This window comes from Euwallacea similis, chromosome 2 (genome assembly GCF_039881205.1).
Source record: "Euwallacea similis isolate ESF13 chromosome 2, ESF131.1, whole genome shotgun sequence".
In the NCBI taxonomy this organism is placed as follows: Eukaryota; Metazoa; Arthropoda; class Insecta; order Coleoptera; family Curculionidae; genus Euwallacea; species Euwallacea similis.
The window spans coordinates 8,771,639-8,798,141 of NC_089610.1; the positions used below are offsets into that span (position 1 = coordinate 8,771,639).

General features: G+C 37.2%; 1 protein-coding gene across 7 annotated transcripts in view; it reads left to right on the plus strand.

Moving 5' to 3' along the window:
* The window catches only part of nrm (neuromusculin), a 175,293-nt gene that overhangs the window by 141,030 nt on the left and 7,760 nt on the right, over positions 1-26,503 (plus strand). For 6 of the 7 annotated variants that reach the window (XR_010752728.1, XR_010752724.1, XR_010752729.1 and 3 more), the window contains exons 5-16: positions 16,940-17,101; positions 17,191-17,363; positions 19,120-19,152; positions 21,537-21,687; positions 21,754-21,883; positions 23,809-23,990; positions 24,043-24,158; positions 24,220-24,433; positions 25,222-25,488; positions 25,546-25,772; positions 25,824-25,953; positions 26,015-26,272. Coding sequence is in view for 2 of the 7 variants with exons in the window: in XM_066401809.1 (XP_066257906.1) it covers positions 16,940-17,101; positions 17,191-17,363; positions 19,120-19,152; positions 21,537-21,687; positions 21,754-21,883; positions 23,809-23,990; positions 24,043-24,158; positions 24,220-24,433; positions 25,222-25,488; positions 25,546-25,772; positions 25,824-25,953; positions 26,015-26,272 (2,043 nt within the window). In the remaining 5 variants the exon portion in view is untranslated. The remainder of the gene's footprint in view (positions 1-16,939; positions 17,102-17,190; positions 17,364-19,119; positions 19,153-21,536; positions 21,688-21,753; positions 21,884-23,808; positions 23,991-24,042; positions 24,159-24,219; positions 24,434-25,221; positions 25,489-25,545; positions 25,773-25,823; positions 25,954-26,014; positions 26,273-26,503) is intronic. The other variant, XR_010752727.1, reaches the window with a different exon arrangement.

The following is a 26,503-nucleotide window of genomic DNA, read 5'->3' on the forward strand; positions in this document are numbered from 1 at the left end:
CTGTTATTCAGCTCTTCAGGCCTCGTCCCGTAATCATGCCATTTTCACTCTAATCTAAAAGCAATCCATTAGCAATTGCAGTCAGGTACGAAAGATACATATCCCGTTCGAGTTAAGTCGACTTTAGCACCCCGGAAACTTTGTATCTAAAAATTTTCTTCGGAATTCCAGCAACGTCAGCCAACTTTTCAGCTCCAAAAACTCGGCTAAACCAATTAGGAAATTAGCAGTCGGAGAGGAAGTTGCAGCTGGAAATGTGGCAACTTTGCCTCGGGGACAAGGCGCGAGTTTCGACCGTGATGAATTATTAAAAAGTTTTTTTTATTATATCAGTGGCCAAATTAGAGGAACTATTGAAAACTTAATTTAAGCCGTTCAGAAATAAAGGATTTACAATTTAAGAATAATGCATATTTTGTAAATGCTTTTAACCTTCTTCCCTTAATCTGTCTATTATGTTCAGTGTTGCAGCATGTTTGCAAAAATGGAGCTCGAGATGGTTTCCACTGCAATGGAACATTAGGAAGTTCGTGTGTTACATTAGTGGGCAAATTTCAGAAAATGTTTCCCCTTAAGCTTTATTATATGAACTGAGCATATATCTATTAAAACTTCAATTCAAATCAGTCGCGAGCAAGGGATCTGCGGTTTGGGTACAAGTAGTATTTTTTTATATGCGAAGCTCTGATCCTTCATCAGCTCAATATCTTTCACTATTTGGCTATTTCAGATTTGCAGGTGAAAATAGAAATTCCACAGTTATTTCATGCCCCACTGCTTGATTATGACATAATTTGGAACAAAGTTGACACGACTGTATTTCTCCAATAGCAAAATAACAAAATATTTTATTAAAAATGGGAAAATCAGAGCGGGTCTAGAGCTAGGGCTATTGTTTCCGTAGAATGAATATGAACTGCGTTAATTTAAGTGAATTTATTCATACCCACACAAACCTGCGATGCGAGTGAAATGTGTATATGTGGAAGTTTGCTTTTAGTATTTCATTACATTGCATGTGCAATATTTAAATAGTAAACGCCTAACTCTGAACAACTTTATCTCCCCTTTATTCATTATATAAAAGATAGCTGGACTAAATAACACACATTAGAAACTTTCTAACTACCGGCGGTAAATCTTCTTCGCTGAGATCGGAAATAAACAGGTGATTAGAAGTAAATTGGTTGGAAGGTGTACTGAAGGGACTTAAATTATTGCTGCAAGTTTAGAAAATCCCGAAAGTGTCAATTGGGCAAGTCTCAATATCCCAGGCTTGCCACGCCCATTCGGGTCGTTGTAAACGAATTAGCCGTAAAGCAACAGCGATTTGTGGTTTAATCTCGCACCTTTAGGAGGATTTATGGGCAGTGGGTTGCCCACGTTGCCTTGAATTAGTGTGTGTTGTTGCACTGGGGGTATATCTCACTTTTTAGAAATTGATTGAAATACCTTCTTCTTCCGAACTAGTACCAATGCAAGGATCTGCCCCGCACAAGCACATCATGTAATCGCATTCATCAGATAAACATTAATTTTCCGCTAATGCCACGAATACTATAATTAAGCTACAACAGATCCCCAGAGGGAGATCAAATATTTGACACAATTAACGCAGTGTATGGAATCCGGCATTATGCAAATACGATCGAACATTATATTCAATAGCACGCACTGGAGAATAGGAGGAACGATCGGGTTAAAAGGTACTGAGCCTTGCAAGTCCGCAATGCTGAGACTTCATTATGGCTCTAATAATTAAGATAAAGCTAGAGAAATTTGTTGTAATATCTAACAATATCGGCGAACTCCCTTGATGGTCGTTTGTTCGGCTGCAACATCCAGTGGCGATATAGGTTTGAATCAGTATCGAATAAGATTATTCAGAGGAATTTCAAGTAATTGGGAAGTGAATAATATTGAGTAATAAATATAGACATTGGAAATGCTTTGTCACAATCCAATTTCCTGACCCTCATCTGCTTAGTTATTGTTGTAATGTTTTTATGTCGCTTTTATGTGGAAAAATGTTTCCCACTTGTTCAAAAGATGTGAAATTGCAAGTATATTTCCATTTGCCCCTTCTGAGAATAAAATTCTTTTTGGTTTTCAATATCATAACATTTGTAAGAGAGTTTTTGAATTAAATAATATGTTACAACACTCCTATCACTCATCTATTTATATATTATTGCAATTTTTTATGATTTTGAATTCGATCGGATTTTTATTTGTTAAATAAAATATTCTTACGGTTGCTTAGATCTTGAAAAATTGTTAAAAAAATGCATGCTTGTTTCCTTCTTCAAAAAATAACCTCTCTTCCTTTCCAATATCATCGCAATATCATTTCTGTTCATATTGTCAAGGTTACTAAATAGATCATTTTGTTGTAAAACTCATGGCCCTAATCTGCATATAGAGTACGTTTTTTAACGTGCGATGTAGGATTTTACGTGTTAAATTTTTAACCCCATGTTCTGCTAGAATTAAAGCTATGAAACTTTGCAAATGTTAATTTGGCACCACCATATTTCCACTCACACAACAATAAATTGAGTCACAACGACCCGCAAAAAGACCTAAAAAATGCAGTTATCTTCTTGAAGTTGCATAGTTTTAAACTCCTCTTATTTAAATGTTTACAACTTTTAAAGGTCACTTCAAAGAGATATGGATTTTCATCTTATGAGGGATGCAATAAGAGACGAACTTGACGAAGATAAATGCATTTCTTAAGATTTTATGCACGTTTTATTGCCTAGTTTGGGTATATTCTCAACTACCGTAAAATTTCAGTAGCATGTTCTCCGAGTGCTACCTTCAATATTTAGTTTGAAAAAATGTTAACAACAGTTTCGGTTTTATATCAACTTAGAAAGACGACCCCCAGATTTTAAGTCAATTGGCTTTCTTTGACATATTCTCAACTTAGTTATCCTCTACTTTAGTGAATTAAAACTTACTTAGGCACCTTAAAGATATTCTCGAGTTTTCATTAAACAATTTCAGTTCCTATTAATCACCATTCTCAAATCTCTTATCCATTGACTAGCTTCGACGTATTCTAAAACTTTATTCGCACTAAAATTCTTTACCATATTTTCAGGTTATTATTTCTAAATCTTCTGTAAGAAGCATCTTGAAAAGAACACTTCTAGATAACCTCAACTAACTCATTAGTTTAAGAGGACAACTCTCATATTTAATATTAATTGTCCGTCTTGATCGTATTCTCAAGGTTGCTGCCTCAATATTTTTCATGAAATTCTATTAGCATATCTTCAAGTTTACAGTCTCACAATTTATTTACAAATCTTTGAGACCCTCTCGGATTTTAAATAATTTATGAGGACCAGCCCCCATCAATTGCCAGGATTCGGAATATTTTCAATTTTGCATAAAATCCTATTGGCACATGCTCAAGTTTGCTGAAAGAGCATTCACTTAAAAACCTTGGGACACTCTTGGGTCTCTATTAATTTAAGAGGACGATCCCCAGATCTTGTGTGAATTGTCTAGTGTCGGCATATTCACAACTTTCATGTTCGAAAGGAATGGGGAAAAGTTGTATTGTGGTGGCTCAAGAATCGAAAGAATTAACGATTAAGAAATTGTTTATTAATTTTTTCTCTAATATCACAATAATTTTCCCGTTCATATTCTACGAGATTGATTAGAATCACAGCCTCCTGACACATAAAAATGATACATGTAAATTTAAACTAACCCCGGTACAATAAACCCTAAATAGAGCCGAAGGTGGGTAGTTACCGAAACTGCGCTTATTGACAGACAGACTGCTAAGTATGCAGGAAGTTGGAGTTTCGAAGCCTTTCAGGAGTTCTGCGGGCCCTCCCATTTGATGTTGCGCCTTTAAGCGAAGGAAATTTCTCTTTTGCTGACCCAACTTAAAACCACGTATAAGCACCTCAGTTGAGAAATGCTCATGACACGATTGCACACAAATTTAACAGTTTTCGAGCCTCGTCAAAGGGACCGCCGATGCCTCAACTGAACAATACAGACAATTATCCTCATTAAAACGAATGAAGCTATTACCGGGCCTGTAACCGGATCCGGAGCGAATTTAAATCTCAAACAGAACTAAGCATTTGATTAGCACCAGCGAGGCTGCAACAGAGCTCAATAATGCTAAAGTTTTGCGGACAACAGCCTGTGGGGCAAAATTAGGGCTCCTGATTTTTCCGGTCCGTCGAACAAATGGGATTTCGCATGACATGGTTTTACAATTTAATTGAATCCCTCAGATTTTCGAATCTTGCGATCGGCATGTTGAAATTAGCCCGATTAACTATTAAGCCGGAAAGGACAAACATGCCGCTCTCGTTGGTGTTAGCGTTACGAATGTTCGAATTGGCCTTTTAAGGGACGGAAAAGTGTGATGGAAGCAAAAGAAAACTGAGCTAAGAACGTTAAGTCCAGAACAATATCTTTAGTAGTGGTATTACATGAGCTGTTCCGGCTCACTGGAGCGGTTCGGTAAGGTCGGTTCTAAGCATAGCTGCGAAGGTCGAGCGTAAGACCCATAAAGAGTTATTTATATGTAAATATAAGTACCCAAGATATTTTTTTAAGTATCTCATAAAATTCTTTCATTAAATGCCTTAGCTACGGTTACCTTCCGGACCATGGAAAAAGTGTCCAAGATATCGGACGGCACCCTAAGAAGTGTTAATGTTCCCATTTGATTGTAATGGTTTTCTCGAGGACAAAATAATAGTGCCACAAATGTGTCTACCACATCTGTAAATGTGTATTTGCTGTGCGACCGAGCTAAAGTATCTTTTTACAACATACTTTCACAGCTCTAAGGATCACTCCCATGGTAGTATGCAAGCGGAAATTTCTTACAAACTTGAACAAATTTCAACTTTTCTTCTTCGTGGTGAATAATGGGTGCTTGAATTTAATAATTTTGCTCTTGCCTCCGAAATTCCTTACTTAAGTAAATCAAGAAAAACGAGACAATAAATATACGACAAAGGGAAACGAGCGCGCCGAAAATAATTATACTTGGAAGGGAAAAACTTCGGCACTTAAAGAGCTCCGAGCGACAAAAAGTTAATTTTATACGCCGTTAAATCAGATTTTTAGAGCCATAAGATGCCGGTTATTAGAAAAATGGGTAAATGTGGCTTGAAATTGCTTAAAAGCGACCAGATTTTTTTTTAACGAGGGGGCATGACATAAAATGTCCGAATAGAGCAGTCTAGAAAAGATTATAATCCAATTATCGGAATTCCAATGCGCAGAAACGGTCATCAGGCGCAATTTTCTGCTTTTCTCATAGAACAGGGTGATTAAGTTAAGTGGCGCTAAAACCGGGTTTATGGCGATTTTATTCATAGATTTATTAAAGGAAAGAGGTAAAAGATTATCGCCGCTTCTCCGCTTGGATCACATTTTACAGAGAGATCGTATAACTTTATCTATATTGCGAATTTTTATGTGTTTTGGTAATTGAACCGGTTCAGGATGTGCCCCGAATAACTGTTTTTACAGCTCCTTTTATGCTCAGTTTTTAATATTAGTAATTCAAAAGTCGAATTGCACCTGTCAATTTCGATTAACTGCGAACTCAAAAAAGTCCCCTTAAACGTTGATTGGATCTAAATCTCGCGGGAGCGGCAAAAATGAGACCAATCCTTCCATCGATGACTTTAATTTAATCAACTGGCACTCGATCGTCTCACAGCAAATTATCTTTTCGAGAATAGTTTTTGTTTCCCCGTGATTGCTTCCACTCGATTCTGAAAAACCCTCGCTCGTATTTATCGTATCCTCTTTAGATTTCTATCGGATGAAAAAAGAATGGTCCAGCTGTACCTTCGGTAACTTGAAACATGATATTACTAATGATATTATACGGTCTATGGGGATTTTGTTGGGAAACTATTGTGTCATTATAGTCTAGGACTAGAATCTGTTTTGGAATTGCGGTTGAAGAAAATCGAGCATAAGCCAATTTAAAACTTGGAACTGCTTGGAATAACAATGCTTCAATTCACGCATAGATGAAGGCGGGGAGTTTTACAACAAGCATGGACCAACTGGAATTTTAAAATCGTCAGTTAGGGAGAGCAAAGTTTCTTCCTTTCAAACTCCTTTGATACACCTGTGATTTTTTCGAAAACGTTATGGGATAAATTTCATGAATTTGATGATGATAGTGTATTTCTACAGAGTTTTCTATTGAAAAATTGACTATAGAGTTAATACATATCTCCACACTGCATTATTGATAATTATTGAAATTCAATAGAGTGGAATACGAATGCATTATTTTTTGCACTAGTCTTCCTAATAGAAAGCGCTCTTAGGCAAGGAAAAGTGTCATCAATTCGGAAATTCACAGTTACTCCACACCTTGGTCACATCCTTAAGCAGTTTTATTGAAAGGTGACGATAGCGATTGTATCGTCCGGTTGCCGCCAAGAGTTGATCATTAGACGTGGAAACTGTAATTTTTTTGATAAAAAAAAACCTTTCTCTAAGCCTAAATCCCAAATATATATCCACCGAACGTCCTCCCTAAAAGGCCTGAAAAGATTGCTCCCCCCCTTTCCTTGGCAGAAAACTAAAATAAATCATTTCGTTCGAAATCCTCTTGGAACGCCCCCAGGGCTAAGCCTTCTGTGCAATCATTCGATTCGAGAAATCTTCATTTCGGCCTAAATAAATCCAGAAGTGTTTATGGTCTCGTACAAAGGACACTGGCCGCGGGGATTCCCGCACCGGAATCCGCAAAATGCGGACATAAATCATTTATTTCCCGTTACGAGTGCGAAAACCCCTATAAGAGCGAGATATAAAAAATGCGGACCGGAATTATATGGCTCTTCTCAGATTTACGGTCATCGATATATCCAGTTCTAAATAGATGTAAACGGGAGATAAAGCCTTTTTACGGCCCCCCTATCGATCGACGCAACTTTTGAAATTTCGAGTTACGACGATGAAGTGGCGGCTGCTGTGATGCATCACTTCGTTACTCTGGAAAATGATTGATGCCATCCAGACGTGCCCGTGCTGGAAAATGGCACGTACATGATGAGGGACGGTCGATATTTCACCTACATTAACCTGCCTACCACAACATAAATCATCTGAATGCTTTCTTTAGGCACTTAAAAATTTCCAAAGCAACAACCGACTGATGGTTATTTCAAAGAAAATCAAAAGTTATATGACACAACATTAAACTTTAAGCAACTATCTTTGGCAACAAAACAGGAACTGGGAAACTTTCCCATTTCATATCCCTTCGACTTGGACAGCTGTCCACAAAATAACTGCACAACTGAGAAACTGGCTAGTCGGTGACACAAAAACAACAAGAAGAATTACCCCGATGCACTTTTGTGTTCGGGGAGGGCACATAATGGGGATTTAAGAAATAGTTGGGAAAAGGACAATGGCCGTGTGTCAAAACAATACTCGTTCATTTAGAAAGTTCCGTATTTTCGAAGCAACTCAATCCACTAATGGAATACCCCGCTCATGGAAACGCATAAACACGTGTGCGGTAATAGTGGCATAAATTTATACGAGGGCGATAGAGATTACCTTTATTACGTCGCCAGCTATCAATGGGGTTATGATCGCTTTTACGATCCGCGGACACTGCGTGTCGCATCATAAAATGTCACGAGTTCCATAATTTTGCATTTTAGAATCTATAGTTACTGCAGCATGGCGCAATAATAAGCGAACTTATTACCATTAGAATTTATTAGAAGTTTTCAGAGCGATGGAGTTACGAGCTTCCAAAACCCATTTAACGCCATAATTTAATACGCCCCGGCTAAGAAAATTCCTCCTTCGCATAATCCCTTGTACAAACGTTAATGCTTCTAAATTACTAGCACCGGGTATACTTTCATAAATACCCCCGGAAACTGGATTTGCATAACGTAAAAGGTCACGTTTAAAAACCGTCAGAAAAGAGAAAGGAAAAATATCAAACATATTTTTCTGGCACTGGAGAGCCAATAAAAGTCGGGACCCTTGCCAGGGAATTCTTGTTAATCTCGCTTAATTAATGTAATGATTTTGGGGGTTTTGATACTTAAGTGGAAAATAAAGACTTTTGGCCGAAAAGAGAAACACTTGGAAAAGGCGCCCGTCTTTATGCAGTTACAGTGAGAGAATTATTAAATTGAACGTTTTATTGTAAAATTCCCATCCACTATCCGCTTAAATATTGTTGCGATCTTCCTCATTTTGTTCTTACCATAATTGTGAAGTTTCTAAAACTTAACAATAATATTCCCTCATTTAATTTGTCGTCACATCCTACAGGTGTTGCTGATTACATTTGAACCACCACGATAATTTACTCTCCTCTACTTAACCCTCTTTTCATAAACGGTGTTTTGTTGTAAAACTCTCGCCCTCCATCTGCCTACATGTTGTTGTAATCTCCCCCGAGTCATTCTTATTATAATTTTAAATTTTCTTCATTTGACAATGACATTCCGTCATATACTCTGTAATCATATTCTACAGGTGTCGCTTATTACACTTGAACTAACAACCACGATAATATATTCTCCTCTACTTAACCAACCTTTGATAAACGGAGTTTGCGACCTTATTTCGCCTTTGTCCCGAAACTCGAAATAACATTTTCTCCCCTTAATTTCAAGCGCAAAGTCCCCGAAAGGAGGTTCGGAGCCGACTTGCACAAAGCAGAGTGCCTTTAAGGTATTTGTGTGTATCTTGTCCCGCTTTCTTGTTCTTTAGCGAACTCGAAACATCTTAAGATTACGTGCGTGCGTAATAGGAGGCCCGGATTACAAAAACCCATTTGCCGGATTTGGCTCAAATGTGTACAGTATACGTGGTTTAAATATTGGAAGCAAGAGGATTTCGTGCTTTATTGAGAAGTTTAACGGTGTAGTTAAGCTAAGTGGCATTCGTTTGTATGCTGGTTTCAATGTAAAGAGCAACTTCCAAAACAACCAAAAAATAAATTTTTAGATTTATTACTGACATGCAGTAATTCAGTTACAACTTACTAGGCCAAAAAAGGGGAAGCAGGATAGTAAATAAGTTCGGATTGGTCGAGGTTGGTCGAGTTGATAAATTCGAATTCTTAAAAAAATCCCCTGAAGTCTGAGTAAGGACTACCCGTATTAATCCGGGAAATAATGAATACCGTTAAGACCCAATTGTTCAAGTAAGACTTAAACTATGTTCGACATCACGTCATTTATGACAGCAACGTTATTCTTGTAGGAGAGCTCTCGTGCCCTAAACTTGAAGTTAAACATAACTTAAACCTTACTTGTGCAATCGGGCCTAAGTCGTGGAAATATTAATAAAAGCTTAATAAGAGTCTAGAAATTTTTATTTAAGGCCAATTTGGGTTAGTCAGAATTCCTGACAATATTCCAGTCTAAAAAGTTTTGATCAATCCTGGAAAATTTAGCCAAATCTCATTAATCTCCGTGGTCAGCTCGAGTTTGTGTACAATCTTGTTAAAAACCTTTCCCACTCAGCTTAGATTAGATAAAATCCCTGCAAAATTTTCGCTTGTCAGTCCAGGAAAAATTAATACTTTAAAATTTTTTAGTTTAAGTTGTACGAGTAGAGGTTCTGATGCATTACATCTATCATCTAACCAGAGACATAATATGTTTTTTAGGGGTAATTTATTTTTAAATTTTTGGTTTTGGCTAGGGTGGTAATTTTTTAATAAAAGAACAATTATTAAAACATTTCATAGGTATATTCTCAGAACTCAAAATCTATAAATAAATCAATGTGTAGCAGTGGCATAGCAATTTTCTGGGAGATGTAATACATAATTAGAAACCCGAGGAGCTTTCATTCAGACTTCTTTGGACCGCTCACCTTTCTATAATTCAAGTCGCCTTAGATTACTCAAAATTCTCGGAAAATTCTCCCTTAATCTCAATTTGAGTTAGTTCTGGAAAAATGGATATTATTCGGTCAGCTTTGATCGATACAGGAGAGCTTAAAATCACTTTCTTGACGTTAATATTTTTTCATGTAATATTTACCGACATTCCGTTCTCTCAATTAAGAGCCTGAAAATGGGGTTTAAACTTCGAAATCTTTACTCCTAATTTGACTTTCTTTTGGTAGCAACCACATCATGGTTCCCCAACTCCTTCCTCAGCTATTGCCACCTTAATGTTTGATACGAATTCCCGAAATTTTTCGCTTAACATGCATTTTTATGGCCCCCACAAAACATCATTAAGAAGACAATCGAGGCCTTAGTGATACAGATTTCAATGCGGACCCTTCCTTTGGGTCCGAAGAGGAAATTGGTTAAATTTAACGCAATCCGGCTATAACAAATTCCTTAAGCCGCCCGACTTTCCGAAGATTAAATCAATATATCTATCCTCTGGAATGCCTCTCGATAAAAGACAATGGATAGCCCAGTCGACGGAGGGAATGAAAAAATAAGAGGGCTCTACGTGTTCGGAATCCAATGGACTCCATTGCGACGTAATGAATAATATTTGAGTTTTCCAGTAGAGCTTTTACATGGTAACAGGGCAATATAATAGTAATTTGTGACTTGGTCAACGCCTCAGTTCGGGGGCTTTAGATCAAGGATCTTTGGATAGTCTCCAAGTTTTCAGGACAACTAAGGTAATCCGCTAATAAAGCATATTTTTAGAATTGGCCTTTTATGTTGTTTTGCAGCGCGTTATTCGGCTATCTCATGTTTCTAATACGAACATAAAAGTCAGTCGCACATCTGTTCAAGGCAAACTAGCCCCTGCTTGCAAACGTAAAACAATTCCTTCAGTTCGTCGATTTTATTTTTCTCTGGCAAAACCGATGTGACAGAAAGCAATTTATTTTCTTCGGGTCGATGAAGCAACGAGAACGATTTAATCGGCTTTACTCCAGTCCATTTGACCGTCGACCCAAGGACATGCAATACAGGTTATGTTTTCCAACTACTCGCGACCAAGCCCACTCCTGCGCCCTGCGCCCTGCTCCCAATCAAGTCAATGCTATCACTCGCACAGACACACACGAACATGCACACATATACACGCACTCGCACGCACATACACGAGAGGGGGAGACCCTATAAGAAAAGGGAATTACGGTTGATTACGTCTCCGGTCCCCCGTTTTAAAGGGAAATCGTTCCAAATTGAGGTCCCAAATTAGGCAAATCGCAGTTTTTGCACGCATCGACTAAATTGCTGAGACTCTTGTCGTTGATTCTATTTTTACGATATTTGGTTGGGGTGGCATTGATTGCGTGGGGACGTGGAAGACGACCGATTCTAATCAATGTGACAGTCACGTTAAATCCGAATGGCGCAAAGCTTCGCAGGTCTCTAACTGCTGATTTTTTGTCTAGCAATAACTAAGTGAAAATGCAGCTCTCTGGCGTTAACCACCAATCCGAACATATAATTCGTTTGGTAATAATTCAAAATGCACTCAATATATTTGAATGAATAGTGAATGGCCTTTGGCGCCAGTAAACACAAATTTACGCAGTTTAGCTTATATTGACTCCCGAATTATAAACGTACGTACTAGAATATTCGATCTATACAGGATGACCGTATGATAAACTGTCAATAATTTTAACCTATTTTACAAAATAAACTCTAAACATAATAATAACTATTTCAGCAGAATTCGATTTATTCCCGATATTTTCGGAATTAGGTCGCAAGTTTGAAAACGGCGTTTTCTTGAGCTCCAAAATACATAACTTTGTCATAAATTAAAACCTCGAAATTCTTCAAATAACTAAGATCCCCATCCTTAAAGTTCAAGATTCAATTACCCTGTATTCATAGTTAACGATATTTACGGCTTGTAACTTCTTGAAGCTTTGCATTGCTTTGTCCTACTTAAAAATAGAATATAAATAACACTCATGTAAAGAAAGGTTTTGCTCGCTACTTATCGGTAATCCCCGCGCCTGATTTTTATAGCTCGACCCTCTCCCGGGGCTATAAAAGAAAAACTGATCCATAATCCAATATACAACCTCATTTACACTCCCCTGGATTCCATTCGGCCGACGCATTTCTCCAATAACATCTTTCGAAAAAAGCCATACGCCGATGGGCGAATAAATGATTTATACCGGAATTTATAGCTTTTGCTCTGGGATTATGAGATTTCCCGCCGAAGCGCAAGATAAGAATACAGAAGTATATTTATGATCCTCCTGCTTTTGTCAAATTAAATGGAAGTGGGCCTTGAATGGCTAGATTATAATTTTCTCGTCTTAAATCGCGTGCACCCCGCGATTAGGCGCATTATACAACATTTATTCGAAAACTCTTAACCTACATCGCCCTGAAATCGTCTTCGCTCACCTGCAAAAGGTGATGTTCATTAAATAAATTTCCCCCGATGGGGGAAGGATAAAAGTTGTCCTGAAAGAGAAAAATGTCGCCAATTATATTTCCAAACTCTGAAGCAAGATAAATCCAAATATAAGTTCGCGACGAAGGTGGGCCTGCCCAGCAAATTTTTCGCAAGTCGAACAACGCCCTGGGAATGGGAATTGTATAATATACATACAACCCCTGAACAATGAAATAAATGAAATGAGGCCCGACAAGAATAACTTGTTTCTCTTCGATTAGCTGCCTGCCTTCCGGCCTTTTGTTTACGTAGTGAAAGGTATTGTTTAGGTACTTTCATTTATTTGACAGCAAAGGGTCTTAAATTAAATACCCACATTCCTGCCGACTTTGAACTTTGACTTAATCAAAATTTATATTGTTTCAGCGTGTGGTACGATTAATCGTCTTCCTAGTGCGGCCATCAATCCCTGGCATGACGAATTAAAAGTTCAGCTTTTAATAATGAAAACCGGAAAACTTTCCGACCAACATCAATTTTTATTAGATGCGGTGTTTCTCAATTTAATAAGATTAATATTTCATGAAAGCTGTAGAGAGCAACCGTAATTATCGATCAAAACCGAATATCTTCCATTATTTTTCACCCTCCGCCGAGTGAAAAATTATCCTGTAACGGATATTTGGATAGCGGAATAAAGTTTCATTTATAACACGCCAGCGTTTTTAAGTGGTTAAATGAGTTTCGAATTTATTTTGTTGATTTTTTATGGAGTTGCGTGTGTTGAGCAGACACAAATTTGGGGTTTTTTAATTCAAAATTTACGATGTCCAAAGGCACTTTCGAAACATCGGAAACTGGGAACTAATCCTAGCGACCAAAGAAGGTGTAATAAATCCACGTAAAACGAGCTTATAAATCTCGTCAAATCGATTAGTGTAAGATATTTTTGAAGCCATTCAAAAGCAAGTCTAAAGCCGACAATCAATTTTGAAATTTGGTATTAGTGCTTGTCAATCCACTATTGCTCTCCATTACTTAAGAATATATCGCAATTTTTTAATGCTGTTTCTTTGCTCTATCTAACTGATTGAGATCCTATACTGACCATAGACAACGTAACCGAAGTCCTTTTAAATGCATTTTTGGGCACCTTCATTTTAGAGCCCTTTGAAAATAGAGAAAATAAATATCAAACCGGCGATGTACCTCAGAAACTTCAACTGATATTATATTACCCGGTTATTGTATTATTATAACCGGGTTCGAGTTGTTTTTAAGGCAATTTTCAACGGATTCTTGAAAAATCGATGTTCAAAGCTTCTAAAGTGGCGATTCTGGCGAATCCATCCCGATAAGCTTGAAATAATACAGGCCATCCAAAAACATATAAAATGCCCAAACGCACTTGTCATCGGCTTTAAACGCCTTGAAAATGATCTCAAACTCAAAATTTTAGCAATTTTTCTACAAATTCTGTGTGGATTCCCTAAAAAAATATATTCTACCCCATTTTTCTATGAAACAATGAAATTTGATTGGCAATATCTCGAAGAAAGTAAAAGACACCATCTAATCCAACTCCAATGGGCTTTATTTTGTACTTTTGCCATGTTTATAAATTTGGAATTTCTAGCATTTGCATAGCGGTAGGTATCATAAATATACAGTTAGTAATAAAATTACAAAATGGAAATTTGCAAGCAAATCTGTTTCGCGGTTTTTTCGCTGATTGCAATTGATTATTGCAGACAGATGGAAAATGAAATGGAACATAAAGAGCTACACAAAATAAAGCAGATAATTGAAGAAACGCAGCTGTGCGAAACAACTGACAGCTCCCTATGCTGGCAATAGAGAAATATCGCCAACTACGTTCCAAATTCAATTTTATAACTATGTTACGAATATTTGGAATTTCATATGTAAATTACCTTCAATATCCTTTTAACTGTGTAGCATCAGGCTAATACCTCAATGTTGTCTTGTTTTCAGGCATCTAAAGTTTTGTTGACATTGTACTATGTTTATATTTGAAAGGGGGTATTAAGGGTTTGTTTGTTTTCATCGAACTGGATATAAAAAGCCACTTGTGGGCCAAGAAAGACAGTCAGTCAGTCACCAGCCATCACTCTGAAAACATGTCCGCCTGCAGCAACTGACCAAAATGTCTAAAGTAAGTTACCGAAGACATAAAAGAGGTTGTTAAGTAGAATATTGTGAAAGCATTCAAACCTGTTGGAGCATTTTGATAGATAATAAGAACTCAACTATCTCCTTCGCTATTATTGGAGCATTTCGATAATAGTTGTTTCTAACTCTGGAGCATTTCGGTGGAAGTTTGCTATTTAAATTATACATCGAAAGAGATGATTTAGGACCAAAGCCTTGGCAACCAATTTGAAATAGTACAACCCTGCCCTAATCTTCTGCCGTTTTCCATTCCCATAAAAACTAGTTTATACCACCCTTCCCCTTGTTTTAATCAGTTTGAGCACATTGTGGCCTTGCTATTTCTAAAGTTAATTGTTGAGTGAAAATCTATCAACATTTGAGGTTATCGTGCTTTCTTGCGTTCCTTCTTCTTAGAGTGGTCGGTCGATAATTTTTTATTAAATATGGGGAGCTAGGACTGGTTTGGCATTCGCGGTGTTTATATCCGCCAACCGTTCAAAATTGAATTCTGGTTTTACAACCACCCAGAGCGTTTCAGGCTCCCGGTTCGTTACGACTTAATAAAATGAGCGGGCACTATGGGGCAAATCTGTCCTGTGAAAACTACGTTTTGAAGCGAAAATAGCGGCAAAACTGAACGACGTAATTTGTAAATAATCATAGAACAATCAACTCGATGAAACGCAATTTTTTTTAATGGGAAAATCTGATCGAAAGGATAGATTTTCGAACGTAAAGTTGCGAAATCAGCGACGGCTCCCTCTGCCAACAATAAACAATATCGTTAACAACGTTCGAAATTGCAATTGAAAAAGTATATAAGCGAGCAATATGAGGCAAATCTGTTGTGTTACAACTGCGTTTTTGACTGAAAATAGCGTTACAACTGCACGAAATGACTATCGAATTGTCATGGAACAATGAACTCGATGAAACGCATTTTTTTCAAATCGCAAGAAATAGCCGGACGTGTGCAATTTCGAACGCAGTTGTGCAAAACAACTGACAACTCCCTATCCTGGCAATAGCTAAATATCGCCAACAACGTTCGAAATTGAAATAAAAAATTTAAGGGAGCGACGCGAAGCCAATCTGTTATATGAAAATTCGTTTTTGAGTGAAAACAGAGGCAAATTGACATGAAACAATCATGAAATCATGAACTCGATCCAACGCAGTTTTTTAAAACTGCAAAAAGAGTTTCCAAATAGTTTCTCAGAACTTTCCAAGGCACAGACGATTAAAGTGGATTTCGCCTAAAATCTAGTAGTTTATCAGAAGCAATTCTGAAATACTTAATAACTGAACCAACGTATATAAAACTTCCTTTTTCGTCCTGCACAATGACTTACGGTTTATTGCCGTCCAGTAAATAGGGCATTTTTAAATTGGAAAACGTGACCAAACCCTTCCGCTAGTGCATAGAATAACGGTTTATAGGGCCATAAAACCGAAAGGCTTCATGAATGTCGTATTAGCAAGGCAGAGCAACTTTTTTTAAGCTATAAATTAAATTTTTATTATCCTAAAGCTAAAATCCTCTTTCCCGAAGATATTGCTCAAGCGGACAATCAAATGTGTCGCTCAAACATACATCTACAAGGACCCTCGAGATTGCATCTCCGCTCGAGACATAAAGAAACCCGGAGGAAATCGTAAACCTAAGTACTTTTATTATTACGGAGGTGCTTATCCTTTTTTTACCGGCGGACTTTACGACCAGCCGGTAAATATGGAAATGTTTCGGGGTCGTAAAGGGCTGTTTTACGCCGCTTTACGCGCCCCCTGCGACAGGTTAAGGCAACTTTCCGTTTGTAAGCCCGGGCCATTTCCACTCTTAACTGCGGGGAATCTTGTAATTGGGAGCTAAAATGATTTTTCAAATTTAATGAATACCTCAGTGGAAACGATCGCTAATGGGTGTTTCCGTAATTGCGCCAATGCAGCAAAATACTTGAATGTTTGGGTATTTTTAGAATTCTAGAAAATTAGAAAGGAGAGGAAAAATAAGGGCTCAAAATGTCGCTGTAACAGAGGATGACAAGGTGATGAATAAATAAGGCAGATTCTTTATGTCTTTTCAGATATCATACATTAGGGGAAGGTTGCGCGATACAGAGGATGACAAATGACGAAAAGGAGCATCTGGAAATTCCGATATTTTTCTAAAACATTCCAAAAAGAGAGAGAAAACGGCGTTTTCTGTTTTTCAGTCTTTGATAGCTGATATCTCGGAAACCGTGAAGCACTTTCAACAGCTGTATCAAAAGTCTTCATATTAAACAATTCTGCAAATTTGCGGTGTTATCACACAGTGTTCTTTCTTATTCTGCCAAGTTCCGTTTATGTCCGCATTTTATGGGTTGCTGTTGAGCCAAGGTGATATTAAAATTCCCCTTTTCTCTCAGCTCAATACACCACCAACAACCTAGGAGATGGATTAGGCACTGGAACGTCAAAGCTCCAACTAACCCTATCGCGAGGAGACCTAAACGCCAGATTCGAGTGTAAAGTGGAAAGCGAAGCCCTGGATGCCCCAATTATATCCTGGATTAGTGTTGAAGTGAATGGTAATCTACTTACAGACGATTTATAATAAATTTTACGAAGAACTTGCAATAAATTTTACTTACTAAAATCTTCAATTTTTATCAAATAGTGAAACCCACATCAATGCACCTATCTGGAGTGAACAACCACGTTGTCCAGGGTAGCAACGTAATGCTAATCTGCGATGTCCATGGAGCTAGGCCTGCAGCCACCATCAGATGGACCAATGGATCTGTGCCCATCACCAGTGAGACTCTCGTGCATACTGGCCAAGAGGACAATGTAAGTAAAGCGGCCCCTTATTAGTCACGTTCAAACGTCCATGTTCGGCAACATGAAAACAATAATTGCTCACATGTTAAGCGATTTATTCCCCTTTTCTATCTCCCTCTGAAGATTACTCTTTGACTTAGACTTTCAAGCATATTTGTACAAGGTGTGCAATTATTTAAAAAAATCTGTAAAAATACACTATTTACCATCAAAATTGCGACACCTAGAAATAATTCGCGTATTTCAATGAAACTTTGTAAATATATTGACAACACTATACAAAATAAATGATTTAACTTGTGAGTAAACCAAAGTCCAGAAAGTCTTTCAAATTCGAATAATATGTATAACTTCCTTGTGAATTTACACTCTCAGAAACTCGTTTGAGCATGCTTCTAAACAAATGGGCGATTTCCTCTTAAGGTAGTGTATCCCAGGCAACTTGAATTGCGTTTCGTAACTCTGATAAATTACGTCATGGGTTTTCCAGTGTAGTAACTCTTCTTCCTGTCATGTCCCGTGCGTGTTCTATGGGAGAAAGATCAGGAGAGCGTGGAGGCCAAGGAAGCACATTAATGTTGCGACGTTATAGATAAGCCACAGTTATACGAGCAACATGTGGCCGTGCATTGTCTTGCTGGAAAAGCACGTTTCCAATACATTGAATGCATTATATAACTATTGGTTCTAATGTTTCCTGTATGTAATGCACGACAATGTTTATATGTAAAATCTAATCAATTGTACAACTACTGCAATTAAATACGTATACCAATTTTGATCGAATTTGATGCATTAATTCTAGGTGTTGCAATTTTTATGATAAGTAGTATATATTAGATGAAGTAGCATTATTTCGGAAGCCCGAATTCGTCAATTTCGACTAGTCTTTCCATGACCCAGAATAAGAGGGAGGGTCGACAGTTTGTAACTGTTGAGATTTGCGCCCTTCAAATAGATGGAAACCAAACGATCATTTTTGCTCCGAAATTTCAACAGTTGCAATACTGTTACCTCAGCTGAATTTGCCCACTGTTTCTGAAGTAGAATTATCTTGACCAAGTAACAGGTCATAAATGTCCACTATCCTAGAGGATTTCCCCATTATGGGGAGTAATAGCTCCACGTACGCCATTCGCATCGGGTTCATTTGGATTTTATAACCGACAATCCCCATAGATGCTTATTTCATGATGATCATTCCAGAGAGGGAAATTCTAGTTTATACGATCGAAATTCTTGTCCTAAGTCGAAATCGTTTATTCCGCACCAGACGCAGGTCCCATTCCGAATACATAAACAGCGATAGCAGTTAACAGATAAAAAAAGAATGGCTTTCATTTTTCTTAACGTTATCAGGGCCGTAATAAAACTCGTCGCAGAGCCGGGCGCTGAAATTAATTAAACTGCGAAAAAGGGCCGATATCTGGCAGTTTAAATCGCAACAAAGGCAATCTGAAAAAGTGCTCGTGTCGCTGAAAAATCCAACAGTCGTTTATTATTTTAATGGTGGACCTTTACAAATTAGGGTTTTTGCCCTTATAGAAGGAGCTGGGACGATGATTAAACGCTACTCGTGTTAATTTAGATTATTTTCATCTGAGCGCGTTAATATTCCATAGACAGGTGGAGTACTAAAGTTTTATCAGGCATATTAAAAGTTGTTTATAGTTTTCCTTACACTTTATAGGCCATATTTTCCCGTCCCTTTATAGGATAAGGTCCAAGGAATGCTGATGTATTAATTTTTAATTTATCCTTTCAGTCACGCTTAACGACACAAGTTAAATATAACGAAGTAAGTAGATGGTTTTGGGAGTGCATATTGCGTTTGCATGCATGGCCTGAAGTGTGTTTTTACTTTAAATCAGTTTGCATCCAGATTCGTTTTCCAGGAACATGAACACAGAATTCCAAAGCATGGCCACTAAGTAGAAGTAGTTTTGCGAGGAACTTCGGGAAAGGAGTTTGATTTGAGGATTTATTGCGGTTATCGAACAGAAGTAGTTTATTCCATAGAAATGTGTTTATAAGAGAAATGTATTTGAGGATTGAGAATCCAGGAAAAACACTGTACTTTGGAATAAGTCGTCGACCTCCATGATTTTTAATCATTTCTGCACTGAAAGAGTCATCAGAAGGACGGAACTCCCAGGGAAAAAATCTCATAAAAAAAGAATGAAGTTTGGTGCCCTAATTTTTTTCTTTCTTTTTCAATAAACAAGGTGTCTCTGAACATAGTACCCTAAATTCAACTACGTATTCTAGGTTCCAAAATATGACGAAAACTTCATATAAACATATATATCGAATTGCAAATTTTGGATATGCAGGGTGTGAAAGGTTGGTTCCTGGGGATGGTTTTTTATTAATATTTTCGAAACGTTTCGAGTTAAATTAATTAAATTTTATACTTTATTATACTCTTTCTAAATCTCTATACAGTAATTGCCACATAGCGTTTTACAAGTGCCTCTACGTTTTTGTACTTAACTTTATTAAAGTTAAGTTAGTACATGTTAGCTTAAACCACAATAACCTGCCTGAAACAAGATAATTCGTCTCTATACAAAATTATTTTTCAAATTTACTAATTATTTTAGGAATAAAGAGAAGCGTGGCAGAGAGAATGGAAATAGAAAGATGTATAAGAATCTGATGAAATTTAATATAATAAATTTTGGAACCAATTTATTAACCTACGATGTTAACCTTCGCCCATATATTTTCTGCATGTTCAAAGCATAAAAGAGTCCCTATTATTCTCGAAAATTGCAAGTAACTTCGGGAATTACCAAAGAAATAGAGAGGGGAATGCAGAGAGGAAAATTACTATGGAATTTGGCTTAGTTTCGGAAGATTTCTATAATTTCCTTTGAATCGATCTGTGCCAATGTTTTTTTGTGTATATTTGAGTGGTGTCTTTTTTGTCAAATTAAAAAATTAATTATGAAATAGAACACCGGCGCACCCAGAAAGGATTCCAGCAGGAAAAAGGGATATGGGGAAAATACGAAAAATGAGAAAGCTGGAATAGTTCAATCGAAAGTATCAAAAACGCACAAAAGGCACCAGTTCGAAGTTGAAAATTTAATAAAAAATAGAGTCGTAACAGCTCAATTCTTCAAAATTTTCAAGAAAGTATCGATAACTCTGGGACGCCAGTTCATAATGGATGTATTAATTTGAGCTACCATGGAATTGCTCCCTGAGTAGTTCCTAGTTAAATCTAAGAATTAGTCACATTTTAACTATGAAGAAAACTTGTTATCAGCGGGAAATCATCATGGATCACACTTTCGCACAGGTTGACCAATGTTAGAATTAATTGCGTAGGGGTATTCTCACATATTTCTGGAGCCTTTTTTATACCTCTTCAGAACTAAATTTTTAAACGTTGGTTATTAAAGAATTCTTGCCTGGTTTCTTCTGTGCGAAGCTCAAATAAAGAAATGGGTATAGAAAGTCTACGGCCCACAGTAGTTCCAGGATTTCATGGATTTCTATAGCAGCAGAGTAGTCACACACTCAATTTTCCAGGATTTGAAGAGGATTTCTTTGAAAATTAATTGCTTAGAAAGGCGAAACGTAAAGTGGGTATTTTTCTAAATACATAAAAGTGCTCTTGCTTTGAAGAAGTTTGCAGTGAAAAAGAAATGCGGAAGAACTGAAATATTGCGCCTGCGGCACGCAATTTTACATGGAAAAGTCGCGGCGTTTTCCCTAATTTATTAGAGTTGTAGCAGTGTTTAACCCTAAGGCCGTATGTCTCCGTTCCTTTACATCTGATTAAGTTCTCCGTCTTTTGGTCTTTGGATAAAACGCCGGTTGCACCGAAAAGGACGAAATTAATAGCCAGACTCAAGAGTTTTGCCGGAATTACAAGTAGACCGCAATTTATTCGGAAAATGTTTATCCCACAACTTTCCTTTTTTAAGCGGATAAAGGAAAACCTTTAGCTAGTTCTTTTAGTCTTCGTGCGGTCCCATTTCTCAGATGGAACGTCATGTATTATTCGGGTAAATGCCTCTTTTATTTGAAGGGTCGACCGCCCTTCGCTTGAAACAAATTCGGAAATATTAGGTTTCCTGATATTCTATCTAGATCGACGTTGACTGATTACTGTGTGGATGGCTTTATAATAACTATTTTTTCCATTCTAACATACCTTTAATATTTTAGCGAGACGGCACATTCAACACGAAAAGCCAACTAGTCTTCCAGGCCAGCCATTATGAAAACGGGATCAAAATCCATTGTTACGCCGAAAACGAGGTTACGAAGCACAAAGGCGAACCCGAAGGCCATCAGGTTCTAATTCTCGAAGTGCGATGTAAGTCGCCATTAATTAATAATACCTCAATTTCCTTAAACACTCATCTTCTTTTGTACTTTATAGACCCACCGGTGATTTTAGTTAGGCCCAAATTTATAACCGTAAACGAATCAACAGCTCTGGCTCCCACTAATGGCACGTTACTCATATGCAGCTACAAGGCGAACCCTCAGGAACTTAAAGGAGCTTTTTGGTACGTCTCATCATTCGTAAAAAGAGAATCCGAAACGAAACAGTCTCGGTTGCGAACTAGAATTCTCACGCATTCGGTCGTAAGTAAAATGGTTCGAATGCAAGATTTCCTGAAAAATCACTGTAAATTCGAAATTCAAAGATTTCAGAAATTTTGGGAGTTTTCCAAAATTTTCAGTCTCACGATTTCGTATCAGTTGCCTCTTGCCGTGCCTGGAATTTATGCGTGTTTAACAGTAACAGAAACCAACCCTTAGGAATTACGCTGAAATTAAAATTTCATGAATTTCCTACCTAGAAATTTTAAAGAATTGTGGGACTTTTGACGACGTTTCAGAGTCATATTTTCGTATCACTCCACTCATCTCGCCTAAGTATTTTCAGGAAATCAGACTGAATTTATAAGAGAATTTACGTGAATTTCCTTCTCCGAAATTTCCCTTCAATATTTAACAATTTGACTTTTGCATGAAAATTGCCCTCGAAGTGCTTTCTAGAATGTAAATCGAATCTTAAATTTAGAGTGAATTTTTGACAATTTTCTACATCGAAATTTCGAGCATTTCGGGAGAGTTAGAATAAACATGAAGAGAATTATCTTAGAAGATTTTGTATGAATATATTTGTGAGTCTATGCTCAATTCAAAGAGAAATTTTTACGAATTTTCACATAATTTGGGCTGAAATATTCGTGAACTTCCTACCCCGAAATTTCTTGCTAACGCGATATAAGTTCGTGTGGGAATTTTCACCAAGCTAGGTTGAATTCGCAGAGAAATTCTCAAGCATGTGGAATTGCTTTAAATAGAAATGTTGATGAGCTATTAAATAACGGTCTCATCTTGTGCAGGAATTTTCACCAATTTAAGCTGCATTCATAAAGAAATTCTCACGCATTTAAGCTTATTTTAGAGAAGAATGTTGGCGAATAGTGTTTCGAATTCTAATTGATAATTCTAAAAATGTTTACATATTCTATATGCGGGGTGTTATTTAAGTATATGGCCGAAACTTCAAGGAGTGATTCTTTAAGCAGTTCTAAGTCGAAAAGTTTATATAAATATAGGTCCGGTAATACTTCGTTTTCCAGATGCAGGATGTCAAACATTTTTTTATCGTTATATATTAAAAAAATACTTCTAAATAACAAGAAAACGCACCTAACATAACGTTGAAACTTCGTGACAGTTTTTAATGTAGTACCTTGGAATGTTTTAAGCTGGAAATTGTTTGTCTCCTTTTGTTAATGACGTGCAAAAGGGTAACGCTGGAAATTTAAGAAAAATCAAACAAGAAAAACCCTTTATTAAAACTACACTTAAACAAATGGTATGCAATTTTTTTAGAAAAAAAATATCTATCAATAAATAACACAAAATTTACAATAGTTGCAGAAACTGTCCTCCTTCAACTTTAATACCAACATTAGATCGTCTTAACATCGATTACCGAACACGTTGAAATATTCTCGACGTATATCTTATCTGATTACATGAATCCCGTATCCGTTGGATTAGTTCTTCTTCAGTGTTGAACGGTGTCCTATAAACAAAGGACTTTACATGCCCTCATAGGAAAAAATCTAACGGATTTAAATCCGGTAATCTTGGTGGCCATGACTGTACTTAATGCGAAAAAAATATCAGAGTTTTAAAAAAGTCAGTGGCGCATAAATTACAATAATAACCATAAATAATGCTACCAAATTTCAAGAAAGTCACCTAAAGGATTATTCAGATTTTTACGAAAAAGCGATTTTTTAAGACAACTTTGACAACTTATATCTTGAAAACGAAACATTACCGGACCTATCTTTATATAAATTTTTGGTTTTAGAATCACTCAAAGAATCACCCCTTGAAATTTGGTCACGTACTTAAACAACACCCTTACAATAATTCTCTAAATTTCTAATAAATTCTTTAGGACTAAAGATGGTAAAAACCTGACTCTATCCGACAAAACTAAATACAGCGGGGGGACTATAGAAAACCCTCCCTTAATCATATACAACGTCAACAGGGATGATTTAGGGGAGTATAGTTGCTGGCTCAAAAATGAAGTGGGCATGGAGCAATCTGAGGACACTATTTCTTTGAATGTTCAGTGTAAGCCCTTACTTTTCAATCAAATTTCGTTATTATCACCCATATCACATAGATCCACCTGACGTGGAAGTTCTCATGGAACCAACCACCCCAGTTAAGGCTTTGGATAAAACCAGCGTTTTGCTCCAATGCAACGTCACCTCAGGAAATCCCTCGACCTTATCCAAAGTACGTTTTTTTAAAATTAAAAGGTGAGACTTTTGTATTTAGGATTAAAAAATGTTTGCAGGTACGATGGTTTTTGGATGGGGAGCTAATGAAAGAGTTTCCGGAATGCAATTACACGTCCAAAGAAGACCCCGGAGGTCCGTTTTGCGGATTGGATCCGAGCATTTTAAATTTAGAGAGGGTGGACAAGACTTTTGCAGGAAACTACACATGTCAAGGGGAAAATGTGGCTGGTTGGGGACCTGCTTCCGAACCTGCGGAATTGGTAGTTTATTGTAAGTATAAAGAAAACGTGTCGTAAAGTGATCGGTGGTTCTAAAACCATTTTTTGGATTTTTATGCTTCAAAATTTTCCATAATTTATCCTCAAAAGCACCTATCTAAAGAGTTAATTTATTATTTTATTTCCGACCTTTCAAAAATTGTTGCATCTATAAGTTTGAGTTTCACAACATTCTAAAGATAAAGAAGAGCGCTGGCAACTTACAGATTTTATTCTCAGAAATTTTTCAATAAATCACTCAATGTTCTTCTGCTAATCCGCGCGAAACTGAAACCGTTAAACAGTAATAATGAAAGGGAGAAAAGAAATCAAATCTCCCTTTTTTGCACACCCATTTTTCCAGCATTTCTCCATAAACGTAAACTTATGAAATTTGCAGTTCTGATTCTCTAAATATTTCTATCAAGCACCAATAATTCATGGTCTAATTCTCTATAATATCTCAATAAATCGTTGAAATCTACTACACTGGAATTTGTGTAGATTTTGTGTCCCAAAATTGATAAATAAACTGGTGAAATATGTGCAGTTTTCATTCATTATATTTTCCTATACATCAGTACTTAATCTTTAAAAAATTTCCAAATAAATCACTGAAATGTGTTCCGTTATTGTCCTCTCAGTTTTCCTAATAAATCAAGGAATAAAAGCTCTGCTGAGCAATCCCAATCTCTTCGAGCGGAGGCTAACTGATTTTAACCTTTACTACCTCATCGACGATTTACCGCACGTATTATTTTCTAATTTCCCTGAAAATATGAAAATACAATTTCCTTACAGACCCTCCAAGTAAAGCTAAACTGCGCTCCTACCCCACGAAAGTGATCAAGGGCTCAGAACTGAACCTAGAGTGCAAAGTGGAGTCTTCAGGTAGGCCCGACAACGTCACGTACATCTGGTATAGGGGATCACATCAGATGACGGAGGTCACTTCTTCCAAGCTGAAAATCGTCCCTGTGGGCCTTGAGACTAATAGCAACTTTACATGTATAGCTGTCAATGAAGGAGGACAGAGTGAACCTGCAACTCTTTTCATCAATGTTAATGGTAATGGAAGAAAAATGTGCTCCACAAAGATTTTCCTGTTTTCTATTGCTTTTTTAGCTCCTCCAGCGTTATTCGATAGACTCAAGCCCTATCAAGGGATCCTTTACTCTTCTCAGCATATAAACCTTACTTGCAGAGTTGAGTGTTCCCCATTATGTAGTATAATATGGAAGAAGAATGGTAGGATCATCGACTTCAAAAAGGATACTTCGTATTACAATAAGACTGTCATTCATGAGCCGGATTTGAGGAAGAACATTTTCGAGTCTGTCGAATCAACTTTGGTAAGTGTGACTTCAAAAAAGGCGGTTAAACCAATTAAGGTCCCTTTCCAGATATGGAATATGACGGCTTGGCCTGGAAACAAGCTAAATCGCACCGCATCGAACTCGAATTATACCTGTCAAAGCGAGTCAAATCAGATCGGGCCCGGGGTCAGTTCGACCATCGAAATTGCTGTTGATTGTTAGTACAGGCACAAATTAAGCAAAAATCCGCTTAGTGTAACTATTGCTCTCGTTCGTAGATCCTCCGGAAGATGTTTATGTTTCTCAGCAAACAGTCAAGGTGGTCGAAGGACAGAACCCGAGTCCGGTAAAGTGCCATGGCAAGGGCCATCCGAATCTTAGTTACAAGTGGAAGAAGAACTCAACGTCTGAGGCCAAAGTGCTGGGGGAGGAGCTGCGGCTGGGGCCAATGATGAGGACAGATTCGGGAACTTACATGTGCGAAGCTTCCAATAAACATGGGGTTGAAAATGCCATGGTGTTCTTCAATGTTATGTGTGAGTATATTTCAATATAATAAAACTTAGATAGGAATTCCCAGGTAGCAAATTCAGAAAAAACATAACGTACGAGATGTTGTCTATAAGAAAAGTAGTGTGAGCGTCCCAATGATAGTGACCATAATTTTCCACATTTTTGAAAACGTAAAGGAAATTGTTCAACAATATAGAGAGTGTGTAGAAAAAAATTGCGTTTTCAATCATCAAGGCCATTTTGGCACTGTCCGC